A 20,980-nucleotide genomic window follows, 5' to 3' on the forward strand; every position below is an offset into this window, starting at 1 on the left:
CGTATCAGATTATAATTTACAAATTTACTGAAGGATAAATACTTTTGGGCCTATTCCTAACTCGAGAGATGCACACTTACCATTACATCAGTGCATGATTTACATGAAACTCCAAGTTAGTGCATTTCCCAAGTTAGGACTGTGCTCTATACGAGTGATAAATAACAGTATAATGAGTTGGGGGTGAAAGAAGTCCATAAATCCATGGGGAACTCACAAATCATCTATATATGTAATGTATAGTATACCTTATGATAGCTTTCATCCAAATCTCTGTTGGTCTCTTCCTTGTGATGAATTATAAAGTACAGCCAAGATAATCTCTGGCAGCAGATATGGCTACATCAGGGCGTGATTGGAAGAACATAGGGCAAGTCTCACATGGCACCCTATTCACCATATAGTGCACTATGTAGGAAATAGGGTGTCATTTGAGATGTGGCCATAATAGACAGTTGTCCTTAATTTCAGCCTTCAGAAGAAGGCTAGCGAGGTGTAGCATGTAGCATCAGTAGGGTGCAAACTTCTGCCTGTCGGGTTTCTTGATGCAGTTGGCCGAGGAGATTTTGGTAGTGTAGGCTGCCAGGGAGGCGTGGGAAGGGGCTGCGGTGACAGCGACCTGGGGGGCGGGGCTGGAGAGAGTCAGGAAGGGGACAGACTTGACCCCTAACAGACTGGAGAAGGGCAGGGCGCTGTAGGGGTGGCCCATGGGGGAGAGGGTACCCATGGCTGCCAGGGTGGAGGCGGTGTGGGGGGAGGAGGCCGGGGAAGCGGGATGTGTGAAGACCATATTGAGGTCAGACGTGTTGGGGGTGGCCATGGAGGCTGCCTGGGCCGTGGATTTAGCTGTCTCTAAACTATGGAGAGAGAAGAGTGGCTTACAATACAATATAATAGAATACAGTACAATGCAATGCAATACAGGTGTATGAATTATCTAAGGGGTTATTCCCAGAACAAGAGCACAATGACCTCATTACTGCTTATCCCCCAAGTTATTTAACCTTTAACCTGGACTGTTATGGAAACAGAATTCCCTCTACCTGCCAAATCCCCTCTCCTACTGATTGGTTAGCCTGGATCCCAATGGCCTTACCAGGAGGTGATGAGGTACTGGGCCAGGTTGATGCTGACTGGTGTGCCAGTGATGGTGACGTGTCGGTCATTGGTTCCGTCCAGCTGGCTGCCGATCTTTATCTGAGCCCCCGACACCTGCCTGATCTCATTGATCTTAGTGCCCTGCCGGCCAATGATCGAGCCTATCAGCTGCAAGACATAGAACAATAGATGGATGGATGGATGGATGGACAACTATATCCAGTGGATATCTATTTACGCAGAGATTTGAATCACTTGATTTCGTTCAGATTGCCTCAGAGTTATTTATTACATTGACATTGTTTTGACAGTTGTTTCGAGAGTCTTAATATTGCAATAGATCAAACAAAGCTACTGTAGGCTATATGAAGGTGGTGTTGATGATGATGATGCTAACTATTAATAATGATTACAAATGCTAACAATAATTGCAAAACGCTTGTGTTGAGAATGTGCGTACATGCTATTGTTGGTCTTCTACGGTCTGTGTATGAAATGCACTCTTCTCTAAACATCACATTGTTTGTATGTTATGGCCCTGTCCTCTATCACGCATGTGAAATACACAGTTTTTCCAACCTCTTCCTTAATTGCAGTGCACCGTGCCCCGGTAAAAGAGACAGGGTAGAGAGAGTCGGCATATTTGCCTCTTATTAATCTGAGTAGCTAAAAGGTTATTGATTTCCGTCGCCGTGGCAACTTCCCCAAACAAATCACTTCCCAAACATGACCCAGAAGAGAAGCATCTCTTGGCTAATGGAAAACGGAGTAGGAAAATAATTCAAAACATGAGCTATAATCCGGACGGTTTGTGTGGTCTTTTTGCTGACATTAGTTCATAAGATGATGACATGAGTTTATATTGGGGTCTTAGAAGATGTTATCCTCTTTCTATCAGCTTCTGTTTCAAGAGAACAATGGCCAAGGCCGGAGGATCATGCTAGGCCTAAGGATCAGAGTCTATTCCAAGGGTCTAAGCGTGAGTGCAGGGTGTCAGGCCACAGAGGCAGGGTTATGCTGTCAGATATACGGTGAGAGGCCTTGACAGTGATGGAGTATCCCCACTATGTGTGTGTTGGCAGTTTAATGATGGATGACTGATAGTGGCCCCTGCGACACACACACAGTTAGTTCTCCTGCTTCTGTCCTTCTCTCTGTATTTCACATTCCTTTCCTGAGAAGTCACAGTCCTGTTTCGCAGCTTCTGATTGGTCACACAGCATCCTGGTTGGTCTCTGGCTATTCTTGGCACGGCAGATTATTCTGGGAGCAGCTAGCAAGGCACTGACACGGCCCAGCCAGGCTAAAGAGCAGCCCTGAGAGACAATGAGCACCACTAGCACAGACCTGGGATCAGGGATTTGACCAGTACTCTCCCCTGCTGGGAGGGAGAATCCAGTACCTCAGAACAATCTATTCATTCTCAGCAAACTGAACCAATTCATCCCGATGCTTATATTCAATTGATTGTTAAAAACAAAGTTCTGTTTCGACCATTGTCATCCAAAAACAATGTGGAGTAGAAGGCTCATTTTGAATGTCTGAAGGGCCAATTTCAGAGGTATGTGTAGGAGCTCTAGAGGCTTCCTGATTTAGTGTAGAGAAAGGGAAATACCATGCAGCAAATTCTGGACATACCATGCAGCAAATAGAACATTGTGTACGCTAGTGATTACCAGTGCTAAGCAGGGCATACACAGTACAATAACACTGCATGCCTCACCTCAACTGTATCACCTCAGCTGCTACTGTGTAACTGGCCTATATAATCTTAGAATTCCTGCTGAAGTAGTAATTTGGAAAATGACAGAGGAAGAAGGATGTGGTGGGAGAGTCACCATTTTTATCCAGGCTACATCTTCCCTAGGCAGAAGTACAGTATATTGCTGACCATGTCTAAGCTCTTCCTCAATGCCTCTCTCTCGGTACCCTAAGGGTGCATCTCAATAGTATATGTGGCCTATTTACCTCATCTCCTTTACTTCAGCTGTAGTCCTATGGAAGGGCAGGACAGGGGAAAGCAAATGCCTCGTATGTTCACAGATTGCTTTTACCTCTGCTATGTATTCAGATCAGCGCAGATCAAGATAAGCTGATGAGGAGAGGAAGCTGTTTCAGACTATTGAGATGGACCCAGCCTAAATCTCCCACTGCACCTCTAAGAATGGATCTTCAATCCTACAGATTCTGCTATATATATATGAGAGAGAGAGAGAGAGAGAGAGAGAGAGAGAGAGAGAGAGAGAGAGAGAGAGAGAGAGAGAGAGAGAGAGAGAGAGAGAGAGAGAGAGAGAGAGAGAGAGAGAGAGAGAGAGAGCTCAGCCATGGCTATGTCCTCTCTGTAACAATGGCTGGAGCTTAGACTCAGCTGTCCCAGTCATGCACCCCACTCTACAGCACCAGCCATTCCACTGACGGATTGGAAGGTGTGGTATTTAAGGGTTTGCTGGGGGGGAAAACGTTGTCCAACAGTTATGTCTGGTTGGCGTGTCATCTTGAATAGGGGAGCTTATTGCATTCTGTCATGGTGTGATTCATTTCAAGACTGTAGAGTACATGAAGTCTCTGATCCATTCAAATAGTTGGACAGCCAGTGCTAGATCATCACAGAGGGCAATCCGAGTAGTCTTCCTTTCCGAATGTATTCCAGCATCTCTGTCTTTTGCTCTGATTGGAGAGGCATCACATGCGGCGTCTGAGTGAGAGGGAGAGACTTGCTGGCTGTTTTTTATTGGCTGTTTTGACAGCAGAGAGAGAGAGTGTCTAAGTAGGTCAGGGAACATGAGAGGATTTACTGGGTACTCATGGGAGTCCCTCCGAGACACTGCAACTGGAACCCAGACAATAACACCAGGGGATCCATATCGGCTCAAAATCCCCACGACCTTGGGTTAGTCTGGGGTTATAATGACTTGGATAATTAGTATGTTGCCAAGATGTGTCCCCTTCTCTCCTTTGAAGTTACCCAAGACTACAGTCTCTCGACCGCTTTCAACCCGTGAGCATCTGTCTAGCTGGTGTCACCGGCTTCTATGAGTTGTTTACGTGCAATGTGATATTTCTGCTTATGCTGCTGTCTGATGTGTTGTTTGCAATGAAGCCTAGAGTAGATTGTTCTGAATAACAGCATTTCAGGTTGGGGGTAAATTCCATTTAAATTCAGTCAATTTAGGAGATTCATTTAAATTCACATTCAATGATTGAAAAGCGGCAATTATTTTCAATTAGTATTTTTCAAATTTCCTCGAATTTAATTGGAAGTTCAATTCACCTTCTGAATAAACTTAACCCAGAGGATATCTGAATTTTTTAAAAAATTTTAAATGTAGAATGTAATATTATGTTCAATTAACTGCTCACGTCGTTTTGAATAAGGAGCTCCTGCGATGTCTGGGAGTTTGAGTCCATTCCTAGTGAGAGAAAATATGCAACTTAACAATCCCTTTCATACATTCATTCATATATTCATACATTACGTGTGGCTTGCAGGTCAAGCAAACCAGCCACATGAGATTGGTGGCACCGTAATTGGGGAGGATGGGCACGTGGTAACTGCTGAAGAGGAATAAGTGGAAAGATATCAACAACATCAAACACAGGGTTTCCTTGTGTTTGACGCCATGCCATTCACACCGTTCCAGCCATTATTATGAGCCGTCCTCCCCAAAGCAGCCTCCACTGAAACCTGCATAATTGACATGCTACGTGATAAATATTTTTGGTGGTATAACGGCTAGATTTAGCTAAGCAGCTAATTTCCATTTTAATAGACTTATGTTTAACAAGCCACCTTTCTCCAGGCTCTCTGATACTGTGGCGGAACACATCCTTTCTTATAATATTTTCCCTTTTCACTGCCAAATACGAAGAGCTGTAGGGAGCTTCCTCTCATCTTCACTGCCACAAGCACATAATCAGTTGGGCTTATGACATGGATCCCTTCACTTAGCATTGTTGTAACAGGATATGTTCTATCTCTGCAGCTCATCCTTCCCCGACAAACTGTTGATGTTACTGATACTTGGCAGATGATATTAAAATATGACTAATAGAATATAAGACCATTTTTTGTCTTTAATTGTACCTTTATTTAACTAGGCAAGTCAGTTAAGAACAAATTCTTATTTACAATGACAGCCTACCCGGGGAACACTGCCTTGTTCAGGGGCAGAGCAACAGATTTTGACCTTGTCAGCTCGGGATTTGATCCAGCAACATTTCGGTTACTGGCTCTAACCACTAGGCTACCTGCCGCTGCAGTAAGTGTTACAGTACCATTACAGTAAGTGCCAAGCCAAAATCTAGCTGTAGTGTAGTTAGTGTAACATGTTCGCTTTGGACTAACATCAGCCATCAGGTTCAGTTTCGTTGCATGCTTTCTGATCCCTACATCTCCTACAGCTTTTATGACTATTGTTACTCAGAGTTAAATGTATTTGACTGCCATTTGGGCTAAATGAAGTAAACTCATACCAGGAAGAACGGTTGTAGTCTGCTGGCACATGGGACTCTGCTGCATGTTCTGCTGCATGGATAGCTGATGTAGCTTGGCCAACTGAGATACAGGAAGAAAGAGCATCCAAAATATATGTTAAACTTTTACTGCAGTGGGCTAAATCAGGGTCACACAGAGTGTTTCTTTGGTATTCTTTGAAACAAAAGTATACACCTCACACACATAGTTATGGGGTTACAAAAAATAAAACACATGTACCATGTCAGTTATAGAGTTGAAATGTATTCCATTTTGAATTCGCATCCCAATATTACACTTTATATACTGTATATTACAGAAAACTGAAATATAACTGTTTGACATAGAAACACAGGATTTTCGTCTGTTAAAAAAAATAAAGTTTATTCATTATGAAATTATGAAAAATATGAATAATATCCCACCCATAAGGCCACTAGGTCATTTGACTGCATGAAAGGGCTACATAAAAAAATTAGAGTGTGATAGTTAGGTTACTATATATAACTGCTGTATATACTTTACTTACCTCTGTATGTGGAATGCCATATTGGTTTTGTACAGTGTAGGCCTGGAAGAGATCACTCTGCATTAGGCAAATGACAGTAAAAAACACATTGTTATGCCAATAACCACTTACCAGACAGTGTATATAAGTGCATCACTGACATATATAATATTTATACAGTATACTACAATGGCTAAGTATGTGGAAGCAAATACATAAATGCATTTGTTGTGTATTGCAAAGTGGTTATTGAGTATTATACACTTGCTATGGGAATGTATAGCTTGTGGCTCTATAACAGGCTATATAAACCCATAAAATGCATCCATAATGTATTACACAACACATGTTGCACATAAAAAGTGTTTCCAGCATCTTTAATGTGATTGCACTTCAGTCCAGATTGGACATCATCAGGGGTCTGCAATCTTCACAGCAGAGTGCCATTTAACCAACCTTCATACTCTGTAACGTGCCTCCTGTAAATCTCTCTCTCTCTCTCTCTCTCTCTCTCTCTCTCTCTCTCTCTCTCTCTCTCTCTCTCTCTCTCTCTCTCTCTCCTCCCACCCATCCTCTCTCTCGCTCCTCCTCATCTCTCATCCCACCCATCCTCTCTCTCGCTCCTCCTCATCTCTCATAAGTCAGGGTGGTGTCCATGTATCCCCATTGTCAGGCCAGACAGCACTTAGCTAAACTCAATTCTGACCGACGGCAGCAGTCTGGCTAGTATTACCACTCCATGGAGACGTTAGACGCAATTCCCTATTATGCACCAAAATGACACAATCAACTCTAAGCAGAGGAAACAATGTCAAATCATTGGTAATACTGTCATATTTGTATCACTAGAAGAGATACAGCAGGATCAATAACCATGATCGACTTAAGGGAAAATGAAAAGCTGAAAAGTCAATAAGTATTCAACCCCTTTCTTATAGCAAGCCTAAATAGGTTGATGAGTAAAAACGAGCTTTAGAAGACACATAATAAGTTGCATGGACCACAAAGACCAGAGAGGTTTTCCAATGCCTCGCAAAGAAGGGCACCTATTGGTAGATGGGTAAAAAAAAGAAGCTGACATTGAATATCCCTTTGAGCATGGTGAAGTTATTAATTACACCCAGTCACTACAAAGATATAGGTGTCCTTCCTAACTCAGTTGCCAGAGAGGAAGGAAACCGCTTGGGATTTCACCTTGAGGTCAATGGTGACTTTAAAACAATTATACAGTTTAATGGCTGTGATAGGAGAAAACTGAGGATGGATCAACAACATTGTAGTTACTTCACAATACTAACCTAATTGACAGAGTGAAATAAGGAAGCCTGTACATACAATGTTTGCAACAAGTCACTAAAGTAATTCTGCAAAAAATGGGGCAAGGAATTAACTTTTTGTTCTGAATACAATGTTCACGTGAATACAACTTTCACGTTTCAGGTAAGACCCAGATGCAGACAAAGTTGAAGTAACAACAGTTTATTAATCCAACAGAGGCAGGCTCAGGGTCAGGGTAGGCAGAGGTCAGTAATCCAGATAGGTTGGGCAAAGGTACAGGATGGCAGGCAAGCTCAAGGTCAGGGCAGGCAGTGAGGTCAACACCGGGAAAACAAGAAACCAGGAATAATCGAGAGATAGGAGCAGAGGAAAAAACGCTGGTAAGGCTTGACGAACTGGCAACAGACAAACAGAGAACACAGGTATAAATACACAGGGGACAATGGGGAAGATGGGCGACACCTGGAGGGGGGTGGAGACAATCACGAAGACAGGTGAAACACATTACTGAGTACCACTCTCCATATTTTCAAGGATATTAGTGGCTGCATCATGTTATGGGCATGCTTCTAATCATTAAGGACTGGGGAGTTTTTCAGGATAAAAAAGAAATGGACTGGAGTTAAGCACAGACAAAATCCTAGAGGAAAACCTGGTTCAGTCTGCTTTCCACCAGACACCGGGAGAGGAATTCACCTTCCAGCAGGACAATAACCCAAAACACAAGACCAATTCTACACTGGAGTTGCTTACCAAGAAGACAGTGAATGTTCCTGAGTGGCAGAGTTACAGTTTTTATTTAAATCTACTTGAAAATCTATGGCAAGACCTGAAAATGATTGTCTAGCAATGATCAACAACCAATTTGAAAGAGCTTGAAGAATTCAAAAATAATTATAAAATAAAATAATTGAAAATGATTAAAATAAATAATTAAAATAAAATAATTGAAAATGTTGCACAATCCAGGTGTGGAAAACTCTTAGAGACTTACCCAGAAAGACACAGCTGTAATTTCTGGCAAATGTGACCGACTGCCTTGATTCGGTCTTATGTAGCAAAATTTGAAATTGTGTTTTTTACATTGGATAAAAGCAGAGACAGAGAGACACAACATGGTATATCATACACAGGATTTGAGGAACAATGGGAAAGTAATTCTACTTTGAAAGTTGATAAACTTGTAACCTCATCGTTCACACGCTCTTAAGCTTTGGCCCCACCCATCTCTTTATGGGTTGATCCGAGCATTCTGTCCTAACAACAACAGGCAAGCATCCAAGCTAATTGGCTAACGTTGGCTAGCTTTTTCCAGACACAAATGAGAGAACAGCTCACTGACCATTTTACTCGCCCTAGCAGAGCTGGTTAGGCTGTTGTTATGTTATCCAGAGCGCTGGTGACCACAACTGTGCTGCTGGAAACAATTTACGCTGACACCGGCCATATTCAATGGGTGTTGAGCGTTCGTAAATTCCTCATTTATTCTGTGCTCTGGCACACGCAGACGAGAGTGCTCTGGAATCTGGCTTTCTGTAGATAGCCAGAGTGAATTTACCAGCTACGAATATCAACAGCTGTCGCAATGATATTCTATTGAAATGGTTACTTGCATAGTGGAGTCTTTTGTTAAGACATGTAGCTAGCTAGCTAGGTAAACAATGAACCATAATACCAACTCATGACATTACTACCCTGCATGAATCTGCAGGTAGCTAACCAACCAGGATCAATGTTAGCTAGCTAACTTTAGGCTATAACTAGCAAAGCAAATGGCTCTGAGAAAGGAATAATACGATCATACAGCTAGTGTAGCTAGCTAGCTAACAGTACAATTTACCTTAAAATGAAAATGACTTTCTGTCAAAACTAGAAACATGCAATATCTGAACAATTCTTTTAAAAATATTTTTTAAACTTTATTTAACTAGGCAAGTCAGTTAAGAACACATTCTTATTTACAATAACAGCCTACCAAAAGGCAAAAGGCCTCCTGCGGGGATGGGGGCTGGGATAAATATATATATATATATATAAATATAGGACAAATCACACATCACGACAAGAGAGACAACACAACACTACATAAAGAGAGACCTAAGACAACAATATTGCAAGGCAGCAACACATGACAACACAGCATGGTAGCAACACAATATAACAACAACGTGGTAGCAACACAACATGGTAGAAGCACAAAACATGGTACAAACATTATTGGGCACAGACAACAGCACAAAGGGCAAGAAGGTAGAGACAACAATACATCACACATAGCAGCCACAACAATGTAATTTACCCGTGCAAATCATGGGTGGATTCTTCTCCGTGTCGCGGATGCCATGGTTGCCCTTAGTTTGAAGATGTAATCCGCACACAGGTGTTTTCTCCATCTCTTTAGCTATCATACTCTAATTGCACTGATTTCAAAACTCTGTCCTCCAGAAAGTGAGCAACACTTATGCAGTTCTACTACATGATACATTTTTTTTTAAGTCGCTTTAGACAGGATTACCTACACATACTGACCAGCCCAAATAGACAGAAGCCTGCTATATGGCAGACCAATCCGAATTCATCTCTCGGCATACCCAGCCCACTCATTATCTCAGCCAATCATGGCTAGCGGGAAGGTTGGCAACTTTTTCTGTGGCTAAACCAACTAGGCTTGTAATTTTAACAATTTTATTCGTATTTACAGATGGCATACAAGTCTGTTATTAAGGCACATGAAAGTTTACAATTTCCAGAAGGCATTTCTGCCAATAAACAACATTTTATTTTAAAAAAAAGTTTACGTTCAAATGCCTCTCCTGTGATGTAGTGACCTGCAACATACGCCTAGTTTCCTGAAACGAGTCACAAATGTGCTTATACAAAGTATTGACTCAGGGGTGTGCATATTCATGTGAATGAACTATTTCTGTATTTAATTTTCATTACATTTGCAAAAAATTCCAAAAACATGTTTTCACTTTGTCCTTATGGGGTATTGTGTGTAGATGGGTAAGAGAAAAAAATATATTTAATCCATTTTGAATTCAGGCTGTGGAATAAGTCAAAGGGTATGAATACTTTCTGAAGGCACTGTATGTGCCGTCTGTCGTTATAAAGAAAGGACCTAAACAAGGCTTCTGTGACATCACAGAACAGGATTAAAAGTAAGAAAAAACGTGATTTTCAAAACCTGCAATGAGTTTCTAGCCAGAGGGAGTGTATTTTCTTTCTTCCCATGTACACGTGAATCTTATAGTGAAAATCACTGTTTGTAAAATATTTTAACTGTTGATGATGTTTTCGGATAGAACTTTTGAACTTTATATTTTTATCTACAAAACATAGAAACGCACCGTTTTCACATTTACACTGGTATTGTGCTGGAGATAATGAAATTGCCCTCTAAGACCACTTTTGAGGTATGAACATGTTTGAAAACTATTCACCATTAAAGGTGTTGGTGACATCAGATCATCTGACACTCACCTGATGCAGGTCAAGACCGCCCTGGGAGAGAGAGTACAGAGGGTGGGGGGAAAAGTCTGACGCCTCAAACACCTAAACACACACACAGGGAACATACATTATTACTATTATGTTACCTTTATTTCACCAGATAATGTTAGTAAAACATAAAAGCTAAAATCATGTAATTAATCAACAAGAACTAGCCTTTTAAAGTGTCCTCCCAGAGCACTTTCAACATCATATACCACACAAATATGAGAAATTCCCACGGACTACATTCATTTTCCAACTGAAATGTATCACTGAAAACCCCTTCGGTTCCACTGAATATATAACATATATTCATATATTCAATAACATATATTCATGTTTTCTTCCTTCCTTAGATCAAATAGGTCCCGAGTGGTCCTTGGAGCTCCATGTCAAACTCTCTCACGCACACCTAACTGGCTTATGGTATGAGTCACCATCCAGCCGAGTGTTTTCCCATTCCTGTTTATCCTCTGACAAATTACACAAACACTCCTTATCACTGCTCTGGATTCATTAAAGTGCCACATCTTCCTCTGACCATAGATCAAATCAAATGTATTTATATAGCCCTTCTTACATCAGCTGATATCTCAAAGTGCTGTACAGAAACTCAGCCTAAAACCCCAAACAGCAAGCAATGCAGATTTAGAAGGTGTAGAAGCTTGATTCACCCTGCACTTTAATTTGATATGCTATTATGAGCATTAACACAACACCATATCAAACATTTGAGAGTAATACTCAGACAGCTCATATGCTGTAACAGGGTTTGGATCACCAGCGCATAGAAGCCAGGATCCACCGCAGTCGAGCCGAACGCTAAAGGTCTCTAGACTGAGTGGCTAAAATGTTTCACTCCATGCATCCTAACATCACCCCCACCCACAATCTCATCCCCCCCACACATACTGTACATATAGTACAACCCCCAAGTAGCAAAACTACTTCATACAGTATCTTCATGGGTTGAGTCATGGGGTGGCATTGAGGTGCGTCTAAGTAAGGATCTTACACAGAATAGTGCTCTAAAGTCCCTCAATAATTACACTGGACTATATATTTCACATGACACTTCTATACAGGGTGTAGATGGGTTTGTGGCTTTCTCACTTGGTTGCCAGAGATGAGGAGGGCTCCTGGGGAGGGGCTGGGCCGGTAGGGAATGGTAGCACCCTTCGGGGGAGACTGGGGAGTCAAACATAGGTCAAGGGGTCTGGTGTTGTGAGATATCGATACACCTTTATCACCAAAATAAATATGACAGATGCAAGTCAAAACATGTATGAAGGATGTTTAATTTTAAGTCTGGCTATTGTGTCACTTATGTTGTGTAGGAGGGAAAGAAATTGAATAAATGGCATTGAACTATTAAGCACATAAAACACAAGGACAATTAATGGTGTATTAAACTGCTAATGACAGTTACATGATATTTGTTCCTTTGTTTTTCTTCTGGTGACATTAGTCATTCATTTAACAGTTCAACAATTGAAACGGCAGCTCTTTAGGGCTGATTGGATTGTTCTTGAGTTTGTAATCTCAGCCTTTGGCTAAAGTTGTTCAACATTCCTTTGGATATTTCAAACGGGTGCATGCACTGTACACACACACACACACACACACACACACACACACACACACACACACACACACACACACACACACACACACACACACACACACACACACACACACACACACACACACACACACACACACTCTCTGACAAAAACCTACTCCCCCTCAGAGAAAACTCATGAACTCGCCAATTACAAAAGGAAACAGAAAATGGTTAAAACAACACACAGGAAGTTGTATAATTTATCATAAGGATGCAGGGTTTTCCGGAAATGTGGAGCATCTTTTCTGTGGGAGCAGTCAAAGCCGATTCTTTGTATAACTTTGCATAATTTAAATCCTGAAGGCCCCACTGGAAGAGAATCCAAATGAAAGTTGCAAGCCTTTGAAGAAAGCCCTGGAAAACTGGATCAAACTAGCAATTAGGCAGTCCGGTCCAACTGCAATGCAAAAACAAAAAGGACGGCATGTACGCATTGGAGGGAAATAATCCTTTGGGTTGTTTCTTCCCTTTCCACCACTCCTGTTTCTTAAGAGAGCGGGTGTTTGAAGGAAAACACATTTTGCTGCAGGTCAGTTTGTTTTTTGAGCTAGGTTTCTTTCCTCTGCTCCATAATAAGTTGTCTCAGGGTCAAACAGGGTCAAAACCAGAGGAACCTGACTAATGTCTACTAAACCTAGGAGAAGTTAACTATAGCTGGCTCTTCAGGAAGGATACCACATTTCCCTAAGGCTCAGGTTAGTATAACAGCATATACAATTCTATTATCCCCTCCTAATTGTATTCTTGGTAGGGCAGTAATTCAATCCAATCAACACTATGGAATATAACATTGCTCTTGTGCTACGAAAACACAGAAACATTGTTATTGTTACTCCAGTGGCAGTGGAGTGTGGGTTTGATTGAATTCCACTCTTGGTTATGGATGTGTGTGAGGGGGATTGGAAAGGGAGAAGGAGAGAAATGTCACCCTACCTCCAGGATTACTGTGCAGATCAGCTTGACACACTGGATTACCGAGTCTTGACTCCCCAATATCGTCACCCCTCGCTCAGTAGAGTTGGGCAGCAAATCTCCTGCCACTTGTATCTGTGCTCGCGTGCTCTGCCAATGATAGCAGTTTAAAGAAAGGATTACACCGATTCAGAAAGACATGGCATTCTAATAATCACACTGACATGGGTCCACTTCTGTGGTTTGTTGACCTAATAAACATGAAAGCTTAGCACTAAACATTGGGTGGTCATGGATGGATGGATGGAATGACCTGCATACAAATTGTAGTGATCTGCAAAGAAAATCAGCTTGCAGTAAATCAAATAACAGAGCAACTCTGAGAACAATCAGGGGACATAATGCATCCTGACCACAGGATATCGTGTAAGATTGCGATAGAAGCTTGGTGCCCTTGAAATAAACACAAACCAGACATGAAACAGACTGGCATATAGTGGCCTTGAGGGCTGATCAGGGAAGGAACTAGCTAACTCCCCAATCTACAGTCAAGTGAAATGGCTGCCTTTTTCTAACTGTTAAGGGTCTTGTTTCTTGCCTTGATCACCCTGTTGCAATGCAGGAAATGTTTTACTTGTAGTGTCATTTGAGGTTTAAAGAGGCTTCTGAAGTTTGAAATTTCCACTGACATTTCAGACTTGATTTTCCCTTACGAAAAAGGTATAAATCTCCACAAAAATGTCCATTAATTATAATCCACATAATAATTCACATTTCCTGTTGTTGCAGGATTATTTTCCTGCTGCAGCAAACTGGCTCAAATGAAGATCCTACTTCTGCAGCTGTTCTGTACTAGTCTATCACCTCTCTGATCTCCTTGATCTTTGCCCCTCCCTTGCCGATGAGGGAGCCACACTGGCTGGCTGGAATGACCAGTCGTAGGGTTACTGGTGGCTTGTTGCTGATGGTGCCGTTGGCCACCAGTGTGGTGAGGTCCTGGGGAGAGGGAGTGAAAGAGGGGGAAAAGATAGGGAGGGACGGAGGAAGAGGGAGAGAGAAAGATGAATGATAAATCACTGATGGCATAATCTCCAAAAACCCCACTTATGACTTTGATTGAATGGTAAAGCCTCGGCCTCAGTCATCGCCATTTCCTATTTTCCTTCATTTGATAGCCTCTCCTTCAATCCAGTGTGGTAATTTCTCTCTCTCTCTCTCTCTCTCTCTCTCTCTCTCTCTCTCTCTCTCTCTCTCTCTCTCTCTCTCTCTCTCTCTCTCTCTCTCTCTCTCTCTCTCTCTCTCTCTCTCTCTCTCTCTCTCTCTCTCTCTCTCTCTCTCTCTCTCTCTCTCTCTCTCTCTCTCTCTCTCTCTCTCTCTCTCTCTCTCCTGGCAGAATGGAAAACACACCACATGTATTTCAAACAGAATGCATTAGCTAGTCGGTGTGCAATAATAATATTAATTTCCCATACTTTACAGAGGTGCCCTCGAGGGGATTTGAGAAAAAAAACATGTATTTCTCCAACAGTTCTTGTGGGCCTACTTTTTCAATTTAAAACCCATGTATCTATCTAATGCGGCTATGACACTTGGTTTTCTCTCAGTGTCTATATTAAGAGAGGCGGATGGATAACGCAGCAATGCTGGTGTGTCGTTGTCTCATTAGAGCTCTGGGCGTCATCTCCCAGATTTGATCTAAAAATATGCATCATATTATAACAACTGTGAACGGCCCGATCCTTCCGCACTCACTCAAACTCAGTGAGCGACATTTCAAAAGCAAATTGGTGGAAATAGGTCCGGGGGTCACAAGAAGCTGCAGTCACACAAACACGCTTAATCCCCCGTGTATGCTGTGGTTAGGACAATAAGACATCAATGGAGAATGACTAACCTGCTGCAAATAAATGCTCTATTTCCTTTCTTAGGAGCTGAACTGTGGTCCTTTGTGATTAGAGAGCCGTTCTGCCCAGACTCAAGTAGGCCTATCTCTTTACTTGTGCTCATATAATGACTGGATAAAATGTATTTAATTGACCGCCTTAATGATTAAATCATCATGATCAAGTTAACGATGTGAGTAGATAGTAGAGAACAATATAACTTCTTTACCCATTGGCCAAAAAGAGTTGCGATGTTATTTTTTTTCTTTTTATTAAAGATGTCAGACACATAACACTCAGGCATGCTGGGAGACATGCCGCTGTAGGTCAGGCCAACAGGTTGCCATGACAACTCGGGAGTTTCGGCTGACAATAGGGTTGGAGAGAGGTGAGAGCTTAAAATCTTTAATGAATGCAGTTCCGCGCGCTCCCAGCCAGCATTTGTTAAGGCACGGTTGGCCCGACTATGCGGGGAGTAACTGCAGGTAGACCAACCGAAATGTTCCTGAATCTACCATGTTAATTAGTTTGCTGGTGGATAAATATAAACATGACGGTTTTAAACACAAACCTCATCTGTTTAATTCATTAGCACGTTAACGTGTTATCGTCTGTTCTTTCATCAATGGACCTGGAGCACTGATGCATGTTCGCCCTCAATACAATATACTGTCTCTGAAAGTCACTTGTCTGTTCCTCTCCTGTTGTCTGAGCTGTTCCAATGTGAGGCTCTATTGAATACGTCACTATGCTGCATAAAATGCACAATGCTAGTTAAACTCCCCCCTGCAGTATTATAATGAGAAACTAAAAGGCTCTTGCACCAAGAGCAGCAAAAGTCTAACTGGTATCCAACGTCAAATTAATCACCAGTAGAAGCCAACCGGGGAGGAAACCTTGCTATTAAATGTGACTAATGATTCTCCACGATATCTTCAATTTGCATGATGAACTGTACAGTATAAATAAAAACATTTGACCAAATTGGAAACCAGGAAATGATATAGTACCAGTCAAACGTTTGGACACACCTACTCATTCAAGGGTTTTTCTTTATTTGGAATATTTTCTACATTGTCGAATAATAGTGAAGACGTCAAAACTATGAAATAACACATATGGAATCATGCAGTAAGAGAATGCCAAGAGTGTGCAAAGCTGTCATCAAGGCAAAGGTTGGCTACTTTGAAGAATCTCAAATATCAAATATATTTAGATTTGTTTAACACTTTTTTGGTTACTACATTATTCCATATGTACTGTTTCATAGTTTTGATGGCTTCACTGTTATTCTGCAATGTAGAAAATATTCAAAACAAAGAAAAACCCTCGAGTTGAGTAGGTGTGTCCAAACTTTTGACTGGTACTGTACATCAAATCAATTGAAGCCGAGGGGCAGCTTTGCCCCGCTTAAGAAAATCTCTTAGGGAAACAGTGATTGTGTTGTCTTACCTCTTCCAGTTTGTTTGTGATCATGGTGAATGCCCTGAAGACACAGTCTGTAGAGCCGGTGATGGTGATGATCCTCTCTGGACATGATCCCTCTGAAATGTTGACTCGTGCACTGCTCTGTAGGGAGACAGACCAAGAAGTAAAGTAAATGGAAGCGATATGGGTAAGGGGAAAAGAGTCATAGGGATGAGGGACAAAAATAAAAGGTCAAATTTAGCAAACTCCAGACCAGTAAATACACCCTGTCCTACAGATACCTAACAATAGATAGCTGGATCATCATACAGGGAATTGACCTCGCTGTAATTTAACCCCAGGCTGGTACTCTGATCCCTCCATCCAATGTCATTTAATTTATCTCCAGAGCCCTGCGGAATGGTGAGTGGACACGTGTGTAGTAGAGGTATGATGGTACTTTAACCTCTATGATGTTTATTACAGTCATCCCACTGAGTCATTCTGACAATGTGGAGACAGAGAGGGCATGGGGAGGAAGCCAAAGAGCCTCACATAGGGGGAACTAATTAAAGGCCTGTTTGTCTGACTGACGGACTGGGTGGACGGATGACTAGCATGGATGACTGGTTCACTGGCAGACAAATCCAGTGGCTGTATAGCTCCCTCAGTCTATCTGCCTATGTTTATCATTCTGCTTCATAAAGTAAAATATAATAGCTTTGCATCAGGAGTCAGAGTAATTTGAACCAACACAATGGCAATCTAATTACTTTTTGTACAGAATTAATCAAGCGCCATCGGATCAACTGCACCCTTGAGGTTTATGAGGGAGAAATAAGAGAGAGACATAAAGGGAGAGAGAGGGGTAGGCAGAGATAAAAAAAAAATGGACTGAAAATTGGAGAGAGGGAAAGAGACCTAGAATAAAAAAAGAGACAGGGAGAAAGAGAGCTTGATACTGAGGCTGATTTTTATTTATTTAACTAGGCAAGTCAGTTAAGAACAAATTCTTATTTACAATGACAGCCTACTGGGGAACAGTGGGTTAACTGCATTGTTCAGGGGCAGAAAGACAGACTTTTTCCTTGGCAGCTCTGGGATTTGATCCAGCAACCTTTCGGTTACTGGCCCAACGCTCTAACCGTTAGGCTACCTGCCACCCCAAAAATGGAGAAGAAGATATGGAAGGAGAGAGTGTGAAAAAGGGAGAGATTTTTTATTGAAAGAGAAGAGTGGCCAATGGGCAGGTCAGACTATAAGGCTGTTCTGCATGCTATCCCAGTCAACCTTCTCAAACATCCAGAGAGGGTTTGGGTTTAATATTAATGGAACTCTACACCACACATTGCAAACAATATTAGACACTGTCTCCCGTTTGATTATGTTTTGCCTTGAACTATAACCTTTTATTTTGTGATGGTACACTTCTGTACTACACAATAACTGGAAAATAAAGATTTCAGACAAATAATGCATATTGACGCAGATACCAGATGTGATATTGATAGCTTTGGAGCTAGATGATATACATTTATTTAATCAATCAATGGCAGGCTTTACTTTGGATGCAATATGGTAATGTCGAGTACTCGTACACATATGATGGACAGTGTTAATAGATAGGAAGCTGGTAACATACCTCCTCCCGTATTCTTTTCACCGTCTCACCTTTCTGGGAAAGAGGAAGATGAAAGACAACTTTGAAGTGAGGTGTGTGGTTTGTTTAAAAAGTACTGGCCTCTCAGTGTGTCCTCAACTTGCAGATGGAAATCTGCCTGCACTTCCAATCCCTATTAAACTGATACCTTTCTTCACGTTGACTATATTTCCCCTCCATTGAAAAGTAACCTAAGCTGTCATGGAATAGAAAAGTAGAGTCCTTTTTCAGTCTGAGACGTTTAGCACAAAGCCGCTGACATACAGTATTCTCATCACATCCTAAATGTATAAAATATAGTAAATACAGTAAAAACTTAAATCTGCCCCTTTTTGTTCACATCTATATCTACTCTTTTATTATCGACTAATGTCTGTCCTGTCCTTGTGAGATCCTTTCTGTGTGGCCAGCGGCCAGCTAGCCAGCCAGCCAGTCAGTCACTCCACCCAGGCTCAGGAGTAAAATTAAGTCACACCTCTGTCATACCTCCTCTGCCAGCTTTAGATTGCCACTCCATCTGTCACTTTTATATTGGCCTCAGCCCATCATTCTCTCTTCCTGCTTCTAAACGATTCTACCAACTACACCCATGACATTGACAACCGGATGTTTTCAAATACAAACGCACCCATACTATTTTGTGTACTCAGCCACACTGTTATTTCCTACTAAATAGAATGCTAGTGTGTCATTTGGGATACTGTGGAGGATGTTGGGCTGAAGCCTAGCCGAGAGATAGAGATGAGGAGGGGGAACGGAGTTATTAACACACGTGATTTGGATGGAGAGCCTGGTTACCGCCACACACAGCATTTCTCACCCTCCCACTTCTTCTCCACATCTATTTATCCCCTTTTTTTCTCTCTTTTCTCTCTCCCTCTCTCTTTCTCATCCCCTCTTTTTCTCAATCTCTCATCCCCTCGGTGTTGGTTCCCCCTCGTTCCTTCACTTTCTCTTTCCCCATATTTCTTTATCCCTCTCCTCCTGCTTTCTCTCCCTCTTTCTCTTAGCCTGTGTTCTATTACAAGGCTGCAGGGCTAGTGGGAGCCAGCGAAGGGGTAGAGAGCACCCTACACGCCCTCCTAGAAGACACTAAACTGATCACAAGGGTCTGACAGTAATATGCCTTTTGGAGCTCAGTTTCAACCGGAGGTTTGCAGTCAATGCACTAATGTTTCTGTTTGATGGATTACCGTACTGCATTAGGGAATGGAGAAGGTTTTAAGTGGGTTGGTTTAAAGCAATTACATTTGCAACGGGGAAATACAGTTAGCAAAGTGTGTCAGGAGGCCTTATGTTTGTTTTGCTTCTACAATAGAATGGAAAGATATTGACTGATTGGGAAAATCAATCCACATAGATTGGCTTATGAATACTTACAAAATGGCATGGTTTCAAGTGTCTATTTTAAATACAGGATAATTCCCATATCTTTTGTTATAGTACAATTTATAGTACAATATTAATACAACTCTAGAAATAGTCTTCATTGATCTGAAAATAGTCATCCCTTGTGATAACAGCATATCTCAAGGATCAAAAAGCCCTTCTGAATACTGTATCTCTTCAGAAAATAGTTAGAAATAACATAAATGATAGAATAAAAAGATAAGCCTTCTCACCTTGCCTATGATACTGCCAACCTCCTAAAAAGCCCAGGAGAAAAAAATACAAAATTCATAAATTAAAGAAATACAAGATTTATTGAAATATATAAACATAGACTCCTTTAAACATACCATAATGACCTCTTTGTGTGCTAAATCAACATAAATATCTTAATCAAATGTCTCACTTGTATTATTGAAATTTGACAGACTAAGCAGAGCAGGGACATGAGTCCATAGGAAAATCATATTACATACTGTAATTACATCCTCAAACTTTAACTAATCCCTTACAGATAATTCCTGTATGGCTACAGTTCTTCCAACAACTATTCTTATATATTCCCAGATATTCCCATTCACTTAAACCGTCACCTCATACGTACCTTGCCGTGCATGAGCAGTCGGAGTGTGAGGGTCACACCCAGGCCCCCGTCTCCAAAGTCCTGCTCACAGTTCATAGTAATGTGGGAGTTGCACACAGGGAGATGCATGAACGAGACTCATCCAATGGTCACGTTGTCAGACGAAGGCTGCTGCTCCCTCTTCCTCTCTCTCTTCTCTGTCCCTCCCCAGTCCTACAAAGTCAAGAAAATGCAATATGTCAGATTTGATACCTGTTTGGTATCAATACAACTAGATATCGATACAAACACTCTTACTGGTTTGATGTGTTGTTTTACCTCAACATTTTAATGATGTGATATGAATTAGAATGTCACTTTGGAATAGGAAGTCAATGGAGAAAATATCCGGTTTGCATGACAAGGCATTCCCAAGGCAGAGCCACCATCACATCTCAATCTCATAATACAGGATGCTTGAAAAATGATCTAAATTCAAGTACAGGGTTAGGGAAGTACAGGATTGGTTATAATATATATAGCTGGCTGCTACACCAGTAGCAAACTAAGTGCACAGTCCCAAAGAACAAATGAAGGACTGAGAAATCACATGCTGGTGATTTTGATAAATCACTGTTTATCGAGTTATTCTCCAGAGTCATTCACTCAATGCCATTCCAGCCCCAGCCA

The 20,980-nt window shown here is 41.5% G+C and overlaps 1 protein-coding gene across 1 annotated transcript; it reads right to left on the reverse strand.

The window, feature by feature from the left end:
- Window positions 1–498: 498 nt before the first annotated feature.
- Window positions 499–20,407, reverse strand: LOC120058999 (poly(rC)-binding protein 4-like). Its single transcript, XM_039007757.1, has 13 exons — window positions 20,333–20,407; window positions 19,962–19,985; window positions 18,322–18,354; window positions 16,725–16,841; window positions 14,254–14,385; window positions 13,411–13,539; window positions 11,967–12,041; window positions 10,842–10,913; window positions 6,102–6,143; window positions 5,572–5,653; window positions 4,459–4,508; window positions 1,097–1,266; window positions 499–857 (listed from the first exon to the last, which is right to left on the reverse strand). Exons 1-13 carry the CDS (start codon window positions 20,405–20,407, stop codon window positions 509–511), a joined length of 1,350 nt encoding a protein of 449 aa, XP_038863685.1. The 3' UTR covers window positions 499–508.
- Between the last annotated feature and the right edge of the window lie 573 nt (window positions 20,408–20,980).

This window comes from Salvelinus namaycush, chromosome 14 (assembly GCF_016432855.1).
Source record: "Salvelinus namaycush isolate Seneca chromosome 14, SaNama_1.0, whole genome shotgun sequence".
In the NCBI taxonomy this organism is placed as follows: domain Eukaryota; kingdom Metazoa; phylum Chordata; class Actinopteri; order Salmoniformes; family Salmonidae; genus Salvelinus; species Salvelinus namaycush.

Coding starts and splice junctions, on each gene's coding strand:
- LOC120058999 (XM_039007757.1), bottom strand. CDS start 20,407: ATGAACTGTGAGCAGGACTTTGGAGACGGGGGCCTGGGTGTGACCCTC. Junction 18,355..19,961: donor TTGGCAGTATCATAGGCAAG/GTGAGAAGGCTT, acceptor CCTCTTTCCCAG/AAAGGTGAGACGGTGAAAAG. Junction 16,842..18,321: donor TGAAAAGAATACGGGAGGAG/GTATGTTACCAG, acceptor GTCTCCCTACAG/AGCAGTGCACGAGTCAACAT.